Genomic DNA, 12,213 nt, shown 5'->3' with positions numbered 1-12,213 from the left:
GCAGTGCAGCATAATACTAGGTCATTGTCTTTACTGAATTACTAAATCAGGTGACTCACCAGATTAATTTTATGGACTTATAAGTCCATATAATTGAAAAACTCCCTTAAGTGTTTGCTGTGAAGTTGCTTTAAGGAATTCTTGTTTCCACCCAGCTTTTGAGATACAGTGTAATGTTTGCAGCGATCAAATCAAACCAACCTTTATTTATATGGTGCTTTTTATACAGAAAAGTATAGCAAAGTGCCTTACAGAGATGTACAGAAAAAGAGGAACATCAAATAAATATCAGGAGAAGAAAGTTAAAAGAACCCAGCCCTCCCACAATCATGCACAGAGACATACACAAATGTATATACGTTCATTCACACACACACACACACACACACACACACACACACACACACACACACACACACACACACACACACACACACACACACACACACACACACACACACACACAGACACTCACACCTACACAAACACTAGCTGTCAGTACAGAGACATGGCCGGGCAGCGAGACCTGAGGTACAGAGGAGGCTAGAGGAAGCTACCTTTGGGGGGGCCAACCACACTGGGAGAGATCCCAGTCCAAGGTCGCAGGGAGCACCGCCACAGAGACCACCCCAACCCGGGCACCAAGGTGCAGAGCCCTCTAGTCGCCCGGCCAACTGCCCACGGGACAGCACCCCCCGCGGCCAGACCAGAGACAACTCCCAATCTGGCAGGCGCCCTGAGGAAACACTGGAGATTAAAAACTGTTGCCTAAAACAGTAAAGGGTTAAAATATGGAGGCCAAAAACATGAGGCACAGAGGCTAAAAACATGAACTAGAACATAAAAGCATAAGAGCATAAGACATGAGAGGCCATAAAAAATAAAAGCATGAAGGCTAAAACAGAGAGATTAAAACAGTAAAAAAGGATAAAATGTGCTCTGATTAGCACTGCCTACAAGAAATCAAAAAGAGTTAAGATTTCAATTAAAAGCCTGGTTAAAAAGATGGGTCTTAAGCCTCTTTTTAAAAACCTCAGCAGTCTCCGTGACCCTGAGGCTCTCCGGCAGGCTGTTCCACAGTCTGGGCCCATAACAACTGAAAGCCGCCTCCCCGTGCTTTTTTGAAGATCAGATAATTTGTTTATCAGTAAACTTTCAAAAGATAACTCAAGTCAACTTGTTCATTATAACTTTACGAATGACAGTGTAATAAGTTACCCCATGAAGCATTTACCTTTTCCGTTAGTAATGAAGAGTAGTCACATTGCACCAGCAAAAATAATGTCAATATGACAGTAGATTACTTAGTGTTGTTTAATTTCGTTGTACTTGGTTGCTGGGCTGTCTTTAATCCGTTTCAGTCCCCAACGCTGGCGCATTGCTCTGTCCAAGAGTGAGTCACTGCCGGCTCAGACAGATGGAAAGTTTACTGTGGTGTTGACCCAGATTCTGCTCATTGGTATTTTCCCATTATAGTAATACAAACATGTTCAAAATGGTTATTGGTAAAATATTCCCTATTTAGTATTTTACGCATGAGAGAAAAGAAGCTCCCAAAGTTTGTGTTGTTTATGCTGCTCACAGGTGCTGACCACTTATTATGCATGATGAAACAGAAGCAATTGTCTCTAAATCTGTACTTCTTGTTTAGGTACATGAGACTGTATGGGCGGAAGTTCAGCAAAGAAGACCATGTGCTGTTCATCAAGTTGCTCTATGAGCTAGTGACAATCCCCAATCTGGAGATCAGTGTGATACAGGGTCTTGCACGGCTTCTTATCAACCTCCTCAAGTAAGAATGGGCCCCATCTGTTCTACTCAGCAACTTATAGATATGATAAATATGCAATTATGCAACACTTGAAAAATCTAAGTAAAATGTAATCTTGAGTGTTTTCCAAGAGCTAAGTTAGATGCTAAACACCTCACAATTGATATTAAATAGTGTGATCTTATACATTTGTTCCATAGAGTAAGGCTCTGAGATGGGCTAGGGTGTGTGTGTTTACTCTCCTATCTGCATGTCTGCTTCATCTATCAGGAAAAGAGAACTACTGTCAAGGGAGGATCTGGAGTTGAAGTGGAGACCACTCTATGAGCTGCATGACAAGATTCTTTTCTCCAAGACAGAGCATCTGGGCCTCAACTGGTTTCCCAAGTATGCCTCTGTTCTGTACTGTTGGTGTTGTAATTATATATATTTTTTAAGTATCCTTAATCATAGAATTGAGGAAATGCTGTGGACAAATCCAGTGTGGAAGGTTTGTTCACTTCATTTGTATTGTACACTTTTGTTGGTTGTGTAGTACATCAGATAATATTCAGTAGCCACATTTGGAAACTTTTTTCCTTTCAATTTCCTTCAGTTACACCTTCAGTAGACCTCACACTCTGGTAGAAAGAGTTTGTTCTTTTACCTGTAAATTCAGTGTATTAGATTTTGATGATAGTAACGTAATTATTTAGGTAAACTATTGTAGAAAACAGATGATATCAAGTGACTGAATTGCTGTTACTTGAAAAGCTAATGCCAATTAAAGTAACTGCCAAAATCCATTGGGTGCAGGCCCAGTGTGACACAGCTGCTGTGGCCTGCAGCAGAGTGCATCCGCTATAGCCAATTGAAGCTGCTACACGGAAGCTGTGTACACCTGCGCTGATGACGTGCAGCGCCTCTCTATTTTTATGCAGCACGTTTGTTTTAAAAAGATTATTATTAAGATATTTTAGTCTTCATAGATACATTTAACTATCAAGGGAAACTATTCCATAAGCCAATTTTGTTACAACAAATATTTTGTTGGTTATGGTTTTCAGTAGTTTTAATTAACATAATTGCGTTTGTGTAATTAGATACCTTGCTGGAGAACAAGAGGAACATTTTGTACGTCACATACCTTTCATAACTGTAGTGTCCACTATGATCGATACACTTAGCACAGTTTTGGAGAGTTTAAATGTCAGTTTACCCTAGAAATGTGCCCTTTGAAATTCCCTATGAAGTAGCAAGCAGTGCGAGGTGCTCTTTTATGGTGCTATGGAAACATTGTATGTTTATCACAAATGCCTTTGCTAGCATATCACTTTTACATGAAGCAAGCTGCTTTGACTGATTGCCAGCTCCTCTTTCAAAACTATACTAATGCATACAAATCACTGATTACAAAATAAATTGTACAAGTTGATGCATAGTATGTTCATACTTTGAGTGACTGGCACTTTTTCGTGTCCTGAATGTGTTCTTTATGCCTTTGTCTCCTTTCACATTCAGTTCCCCACGGCCTCGTTCATCCTCTAAACTCATAATGCTAAAATTGGTTCAGAGGTGGTAAGGACAATACTTCTCTTTGTGTTTTACTTTGAATTCATCCTTTGAGGCACTTACTTGTTTTGTTTTATTATTCTTTTTATATATATTGCATGTGAAAACCAAAACTGGACACCCCACATGGTGACTGGAAAAAACAATACTTGAGCAATGTTAACATTTCACTCATATTGGAGACTGTCGCACTGCAGCTAACAGATTTTTGTTTTACCCTTCTCCTATCCACTGTATCAATGATGATTGACTGTGTCGTTGTTTTATTTGATTATGTGGCAGCAATATTGTACAAGACGGTGTCGACCATAGTCGAAATTAATTCAGTTTGTTTTTTATGATATATAACATTTATTACTCCATAAGCCTAGCAGTGGCATTAGTTATTAGTTACTTATCACGTTTACCTCCCTCCTGGAATGCGTTTGGGTGAACGTGAGGGTTCACTTCAACTCATATACAAAGGTCATGTAGTGTAGTCTGGGGCTCCGTTTGCCTCAGTACTTTGTAATAGGACACTCAGTTTGATTTGTTCTTGTTGTTGGATTTGCTGTGCATGAGTTTGACCCTGGTCTGTGGCCAATGTGTTGTGGGCTTAAAGTGCTAAACATTGGGCTGGACTCATGCATTTAGACAGTTGCAGTTTGGCTTGCAGAGTTTTTTCATCCATAATTGCAGTTAGAGTATTACATGTGGAGTATGTCATTTACAAAAAGAACTGAATGATGTGGAGATAAGTGACCAGCTGTTGAGTGGGATTGTGCAGGGCATTTCCAACCAGGCATGGCTTGAGCTTGCATGTGAGCAGATCAGTGGGATTGTGGGCTGGGAGCTCAAAAGATGTGGTTAAATCGGTCCCGAGCTTTCAACACTGTTATGTGACCGCAATCCGACGTTTGCAGTCTATATGTGAAGATAATCACATCAGAAGTTTGCGATGTGTTACAGTCATGAATCCAAAACCATCTCCAGTAAGTTTTAAAGCAGTTATTTAATTCACAGTGATATGTTATGAATGATCAGCATAGAAACAAATCTGTATATTGGTATGAGGTCAGCCAGGAAGGGCAACCTCTACTGACACCAATTAGTATGTTTATTTTCAGGGAAATTATTACAGTTGGTTAATGACGTTGTATTACAATTTCCTCACTACACACCACATCCTAAGATTATCTCGTTCTTCGTACAGCAGGGGGAGCGTGTAGTAAAGTTTCTGTGTGCATGCAATCAAAGTCACGTTGCACTGGTGTGGAGATTGTTTAGCATCAGGGTTTCAGTGGTTATGACATACCATGACATTCCTCTCCTTTTTTTTTTTTTTTTACAGCTCTGTGGAAGGTGTGCTGAAAACACTTGTGAAAAGCTGCAGACCGTAAGTACATATCAATCATGTATGTCTATGAATCTCTTCTTTTTTTAAATTTGGCTCCAGGAGGGTATTAAGTATTAAGTAAATGATTATGAGTTTATCAATATTGGAGCTATATTAGTGTGATAATTAATTGATTGTACCAATAGTAATTGCCGTAACTTGACAGAATATTGAATAATATGAAGAGATGAATCAAAAAATTGAATTCTGTAAAGCTGACCTCATGGGAAAGAAAGTACCTCATTGTTGGTTATATTTTGAATGCTGTCGTGGATGAAGATTCCAGTTGTTGAGTGATTAGACTTTGCTGAGTTGTTTAATCATTCAAAAGCTTTGCTGTTACCAGCAGGTCTATGATTGTTTTCACCCTAGTTGTGACCTTAGGTGAATTCTAGGACTCGTCCCTCAGTTTGCACGTAGGAAGATAATCCTATTATTGTTTCTAATTCTGTCTTGTTTGAGAGTTTCCTCTCACTGTGAGAAGGGAGAGTGATTTGTTGTCAGCTGCTGAAATGTTGTGGATCAACGGTAAGGTAAAGTAAGGGAAGTGCCCTTGGTGGAAGTGGCAGTTTTTTTCCCCAGGCCTCCAGTGGATGTGGAATCACTGAGGAGGCTTTGTGACCTGAAATAGCCTGCAGGGTTTACACAAGCACATAATGAACCATGAAAATCTCCCTGTGGGATATGAGACCTGTGGAACCACAGGATTTACCCGAACAGCTTAAAATGGCCAAGGTGTAGGATTTGTAATCTCACATTTGTGAAACATCGCCACCGACATTGAAATTTTAGAAGCGTGTGTGTGTGGCTGCGCGCTCTAAACTGCTCTGCCGGTCGGGATGCTTCAAGTTTCCATATACCTATTCAAAAAATGGTGAATGATATTAATACCATCCTTGTCATCACCTGCCATTAGCTTCACTTTTTTTTAATAAAAGGTTATTCTCTCTCATATAGATACTTTTCAGATTCTGCTACTCAGGAGATGCTGGATGAATGGAGACCACTCCTCTGTCCCTTTGATGTCACCATGCAAAGAGCAATCGGCTACTTTGAGCTCTTTCTACCCACAATGCTGCCTCCAGAGCTGCACCACAAGGGATTCAAGTGAGAAATGTCTCATTGTCTCCTACGTATGGTTGTGATCCAAGATCGCTCTACTCTGAAGACATTTCAGCTAGTTAGCCTTGAGATCTGGTAAATAATGGCTTGGCTTCTGAAGCAAGAAGATACGAAGGGATGACAAGTAACATAGTGTGAGCCATATATAAAGGCATAGCTTCCTGACGTCATGACTGCTTGCCTCTATTAAAATCATACATATCTCACATATTGAGACAATCTTACCGATCAGCGGTCCACAACACTTTATCTACAACCTCTAGTATCTGCTCAGCTCGCTAAGAACCTCAACAGAGGTGATACTAAAGAAAGTACCGTGTACAACTGGTGGTGTGACATGCATCGATCTGGATCAATATATCAATTCAATGATCAGCGATCCAATTTCATTGATGCAAAGTGAAAAAATATCATTACATATCATCAAGTTTTATTATGAAATTCCCACTTTATATTTATTCTTATTATATAAAATAGTTTGAACCTCAAAGAGAGCTCGGTAATGAAATTGTCAAATCATATTTTAGTAGCTTTACTGTATATGAGTTGATTATATCAATGTAACTGATTGTGTTAAATGGGCATATATCGAATGCAGACCCCTGAATCAAAATCACATTGTGGAAGACTTGGTGATATCAGCAAATATCACACTGTGGTCCAAATAAATGAAATAAAATTAAATTGTGACAAAACAAAAAAAAGGAGAAAAAAAACCCCGTCCCAAACGAGTCAAGTCAAGCTGTGCAAATTTTTTTTTATTAATTTCAGATCTCAACCCAATAGAGAACCTTTGGGATGAGGCCATGAATTGTGCACTAGCATGGAGTTGTAGCACCTGTGTTCCTGTAGGCAAGGGAGTACTAACTTTTTTAAGTCTTTATTTTGACAGTTGATCATTTCTTAAAAGTTTCTAGTAAAGAACTATGATAATTAGTACTAATTAAAGGTGAAATATAGGAATTTCCTTTAAAGAACGCTTCCATTGCTAATTTAAGTAAATATTTATTCATCATTAATTTGGTTTGGAAACATTATTTCCCAGATTTTTTCAATTGTATGTCAGACCATAGGCACATTTCACATTCAAGCATGTTCACCTGACCTGTGCAGTGACTAAAAATCTCTAAACTAATTATAGGTTTACCAATTGAATACTGTCTGTATAATGCCAATTATTAACACCAAATTACATGGTTCTTTTAAAGTGAACTACTTAGAAGTTATTTATAAAATAAAATAAATAATGTAAAATAAAGAGCTACCCTAACTTCTTTTACAAAGGTGTATCTAATTCCTGTTACCTCTGGGCTTATGGTGAGTATTTAGTGCCATTACTGCTTGTCAGAGAAACAGACTATCAAGTTTCCTTGTTGTTGTTGTCACTGATAGGAGGTGACTTGCATCATGCTTGCATATCAACTGGGTGACTGATTTGATCCATGCTTCTTCTTCTCTGTTAAACATAAACCTATACTCCTGACCTTTTAAGATAAATTAAAACCCACAGGCCTTAGTTGTTTTAAACGTATGTATCCATAAAATAAAGTGCTTCTCCTACTGGTTTTACACAGGTACACCTGTGTAAAACCAGTGAGAGGAAACTTCATTGTTCAGAGTTCTTAAAGAAAATGACATTGCATCTTGCCAGTCTATAACCCTTTTACTGAAACATCCTTTTGAAGAATGTGTGTTAAATGTCACGTATATGTACTTAGGAGGATTGTCTTCTGCTTTAGTAACTATTTGTTTGTCTGACAGGTTGTGGTTTGATGAGTTGATCACCTTGTGGTTGTCTGTGCAAAATCTTCCAAGCTGGGAAGTGGTGAGTAGAGTCATGTGTTTAAAAGATGTCTGAATGTACAATAAACAGTATCTCTTTATACCCAGTGTAACCTGTTTTCCTGTATCTTTGCAGCTTCTGTTCAACCTCTTTGCTCGCTTGTCCAATGACAACATCGGTTACATTGATTGGGACCCTTACATCCCTAAGGTTTGTTGCTCTTTTCTTTCCACCACCCACTATGCAGTTTGTTTTCAGTTTTGTGGCACATGCTGATGTGCGGCCTGACCCTTATGATGCGAGCCAGTGGTGTGTATTTCATGGCCTTTGCTGCTTGTCAGAGAAACAAACTATCAGGTTTCCTTGTTGCTCTTGGTCACTGATGGGAAGTGACTTGCATCATGCTGGCCTTTCAACCGTGTGACTGTTTTATGTCATGCTTTTTGATAAACATAAACATACACTTGTGACCGGCTATGCCTAATTTAATGTAATGGGCTTTTTTAATTTCACTTTTACAACAAATAAGTCTGAATTAAAATAATCAGACATGGAATATTTTACCCTAACTGTTTTGTTTTTCACATTTCAGATTTTCACACGAATTTTGAGGAGTTTGAATCTCCCTGTGGGGACCAGTCAGATGATCGTCCCACGATATGTCACTAATGCCTTTGAAATCAGCCATGTGGTGCTTTGGATCTCATCCCTCCTGGTTAGTTCATTGTTCATTAATTATGTGTTTGGTACATAATTGCAGTTATAGTAAAGATTATTGTTACGTTGACCCTTACTGTGTCGATCTTAGGGAGGACCCAGCAAGCAAGCTCAAGCACAGCTCAGTGGCCTTTTCAACAGTATTACATCCTTCTTCCACCCATCAAACCATGGCCGCTGGTTGGTGAGTCACTGCTCACTTCTTTTGGATGACTGGGAAATAGAAAAAACCGTAAAGGATTGGGACTTCTTTATTAGACAGTCCATTAGAAATTATGTGTTCTGGAGCAGCAGTTATAATTGAGCAATGTAACTGACAGCTAAGCATCAACAGCTTTTTTAGTGACCCAATAGGTTCAGCAAGTTGGTATATAATTGTCCAAAAGTAGCTGACAAATAGAATTGTTAACTGTTGATTAATAGTGGTGGCGAAATAAGCAAACATAAGCTGTCATCACATTTCAATTCCAATGTAGCTAAATTCTGATGATGCATAACATGTTTTTTTTTCAACTGAAGCCCACCATCTTCACAGTAATAAGTAGTGCACAGACAAAACAAAAACTATTTAAAGAGAATTATGATAAGCAACTAAAATATATAACATTGGTTGTTGTGGTTTGACTGCTACCAGATAGTTAAGATACATCACTTATCTAGCTTTTTCTAACTATAATTCCAACATCATGTTAACATAGCATACCATGGCACTCAACGGCAGCACAATGACAGAGTGCGTCGCCAATCATCATCATATTTCTAAGAAGCTTCCTGAATCTGCGTCAGAAATAACAAGAGGACACATGAGTGGGATGGCTGCAGTGCTATTAAAGGTCTCTGGGAGCAGGGCCAAATGCCTTTCTGTTTTGAGGATCCCCTCTACTTGATTTGAAGTACCACAGGCAGCAACGTGTCCTCATACACAAACCTTTATTTTTGGCTGGGGATGAGTTGGTGTGTATTCCAATACTGTTGCTTGGATACATGTGAGAGAGTCATCCACTTAGCTGTGCTTTTATTACAGTGTTTTGCAATCAACTAAGAGTAAAAAGTACTACTGAAGTACTGTTGAGTGTACTGAGCCTCAGCTTACCAATCACTGAAGGAAAAGTGGAAATTATATCTCATGTAACCAAATTAACTTGAAACTTGAAAGTGACCCCATAAGTAGACAAAGATGTGTTCAGTGTCTTAGTTTGTGTTTGTATGTCGGTTATGTGATCTGTGTGTCCAGATGTTCCATACACCCCCAACTTCTTCATTTGTCCAGACTACATGGAGGCATACTGTCCCCCTGTGTCACCCCTTTGTCACGCATCTGTCTTTCTGCCCTCATGTCCAGATGAAGCTCATGAGGCTGCTCCAGCGCCTCCCAGCCAGTGTGGTGCGACGGCTGCACCGAGAGCGCTACAAAGAGCCCACATGGCTGACACAAATACCAGACAGTCACAAGCTCACCGAGGAGGATATCACAGACTTTGTGGAGAGTATGATGCAGCCGGTGCTGCTAGCCATGTTCAGCAAGACGGGCAGTCTCGATGCTGCCCAGGCCCTTCAAAATCTAGCTCTAATGAGGCCTGAGTTGGTCATTCCGCCCGTGCTGGAGAAGTAAGTCTGTACTGAACTAGAGAATCTGAAGAACAGATTGTTGACCCAAGTTCTGCTTCTTAAGTATCTGGAGCACTATTGTTAGTTTTCCGCTATGGATAAGGCCACATTTTGAAACGAACACAAAGGGCTAATTGTTTTCCATCTCTGCCATAGAACATACCCGGCTCTGGAGACTCTAACAGAGCCCCACCAGCTGACAGCCACTCTGAGCTGCATGATTGGTGTGGCACGGAGCCTAGTGTCAGGTGGGCAGCGCTTTCCTGAGGGGCCCACTCACATGTTGCCCCTGCTCATGAGGGCTTTGCCGGGTGTTGATCCAAATGACTTCAGCAAGTGCATGGTGCGCTCCTCTGTTATTCGGTCTATAATCACAGCACTCTTACTGTATTTTTGTTAGTTTTGTTAGGTCTTAAATCTGACACAAACATTTCTCCCCACAGATCACATTCCAATTCATTGCTACGTTTGTGACCCTTGTGCCTTTGGTGGACTGTTCGTCTGCCCTTCATGAAAGAACTGACTTGACGGAGGTGAATCATTATTTGTCCTTGCCTTGTCAATAAATAAATGCATGGTGTGGAATGATCCTTGCCTAAAGCTTTGTATTTTGTTTTTGTATGACTTTCAGGTGGAAAGAGAGATGTGCTCAGCTTCAGCTGAGTTTGAAGACTTTGTGCTTCAGTTCATGGATAGGTATGTCCAAGCCATTCATCATCAGCAGTTGCTTTCACTAATACAACTGTGATTTTAATCACATAATTTAGGTTAACTTATTAATTCCGATCTACAATAAAATACTGGTCAAAAATTTAGTGGCTAAAACATGATTTACATTATATTAGGGCTGTGTATGGCAAGAATCTTGCAATACGTTTTATGATACAGGGCAATAGTAACATGATACAGTTTATGATTAAATATATCGCAATACTGTGGGCAAGGCAAAATATTGTAATTTTTTTTTTTTTAAATTAGGAAAATTCTCCTAGAACCTAATGCATATGTTACAAAACCACTTCACTTCCACTAGCTTCACTCTTGCTTTAACAGTCTACTACAGCATTTAAGACGGAAATGTCAGCCTTGAACATCGCCAATTGTGTTCGTCAAAAATCTATACATTGTTTTTTGACAATTGATACAGTATCACAAACCTATCACATAATTGATAGGTCTTTCTTTCTTTTTACATAAGATAACGTTACACATTGGGTTAATGTGAACATCTGTGTTTTTGTTATAGGTCTATGATGCTGTAGTTTTCACAACTTTAATTTAATATCCTGTGATGAAATGTGACTGAATTTATTTTGAACAATCAAATCGGTGGCTTTCAAATTAGCTATTGTTGCATTTATGTAACCTGACATCAATAGAAACTGATTGGGAAAGGGCAGGCTCTTTTGAAACATACCTTGCAGGTGATCGAATAAACCATCAGTCAATCAAACTCAACAAAACATATTTTCCATCGAGGAAATCCTTCAGTACCCTTCTCTTCTTCCAATAAAGAAATACTCTCCAGATTGATAAAACTGGTGCTATTGACGCATCTAAGCTATCCTCATTAGGAGCTGAAAATTGATGGATGTATAAAAAAAAAGACAATATTTTACATATTTATTTCACAGCACTGTTTCAAAATTGAGTGAAATTATATCAGAGCTTTTTAACATTTCTGTGTTATCTCCACAGATGCTTTGCCCTGATAGACAGCAGCACTCTGGAACAAACTCGTGAGGAAACAGAAACAGAGAAAATGACTCATTTGGAGACTCTGGTAGAGCTCGGCTTGTCTTCCACCTTTAGCACAGTCCTCACACAGTGCTCCTTGGACATCTTCAAGGTAAAAACCTTTCACACACTTGTCTCTTGCCACATCTTTCATTATCTCTTTTATACATATGAACACATTTGTCCCATTGTTTTAACAGGTGGCTCTGGAAAAGGTGTTCAACTTTGCAACAACCAACATCTTTGAGACACGTGTAGCTGGGAGGATGGTGGCTGACATGTGCAGAGCTGCTTCTAAGGTGAGTCCAGTTAGACTCATGTCAGCCTAAAGCATCATCTTCTTGTAGCTTATTAGTTTACAACCTTCTCCCTTGATGTGCTTCATTTTTCAGTGTCACGCTGCAGAGTCACTCAGGATGTTTGTGCCACACTGCTGCAATGCCATAAATCAAATCGCTGTCAGTAAGTGATCACCACGGAGGAATAAACTTTTAAAAGAGGTTTTCAAATGCTCAACTTCTGTTTTCTTCAATGAGTCTGTGTTGTTTG

The 12,213-nt window shown here is 39.3% G+C and overlaps 1 protein-coding gene across 2 annotated transcripts in view; it reads left to right on the top strand.

Moving 5' to 3' along the window:
- psme4a (proteasome activator subunit 4a) overlaps window positions 1-12,213 on the top strand; it is a 30,434-nt gene that overhangs the window by 988 nt on the left and 17,233 nt on the right. The window contains exons 2-17 of one of the 2 annotated variants that reach the window (XM_083922546.1): window positions 1,652-1,792; window positions 2,042-2,158; window positions 3,272-3,328; window positions 4,653-4,697; window positions 5,655-5,804; window positions 7,581-7,644; window positions 7,738-7,812; window positions 8,195-8,317; window positions 8,411-8,503; window positions 9,662-9,927; window positions 10,084-10,270; window positions 10,371-10,460; window positions 10,559-10,623; window positions 11,626-11,776; window positions 11,865-11,963; window positions 12,057-12,126. In XM_083922546.1, the coding sequence (XP_083778672.1) occupies window positions 1,652-1,792; window positions 2,042-2,158; window positions 3,272-3,328; window positions 4,653-4,697; window positions 5,655-5,804; window positions 7,581-7,644; window positions 7,738-7,812; window positions 8,195-8,317; window positions 8,411-8,503; window positions 9,662-9,927; window positions 10,084-10,270; window positions 10,371-10,460; window positions 10,559-10,623; window positions 11,626-11,776; window positions 11,865-11,963; window positions 12,057-12,126 (1,793 nt within the window). The remainder of the gene's footprint in view (window positions 1-1,651; window positions 1,793-2,041; window positions 2,159-3,271; window positions 3,329-4,652; window positions 4,698-5,654; window positions 5,805-7,580; window positions 7,645-7,737; window positions 7,813-8,194; window positions 8,318-8,410; window positions 8,504-9,661; window positions 9,928-10,083; window positions 10,271-10,370; window positions 10,461-10,558; window positions 10,624-11,625; window positions 11,777-11,864; window positions 11,964-12,056; window positions 12,127-12,213) is intronic. The other variant, XM_083922547.1, reaches the window with a different exon arrangement.

The sequence above is a fragment of the Echiichthys vipera genome, assembly GCF_963691815.1.
Source record: "Echiichthys vipera genome assembly, chromosome: 11".
In the NCBI taxonomy this organism is placed as follows: Eukaryota; Metazoa; Chordata; class Actinopteri; order Perciformes; family Trachinidae; genus Echiichthys; species Echiichthys vipera.
Note: the sequence above shows the minus strand (reverse complement) of the source record. Positions and strands in the feature narration are given on the sequence as shown.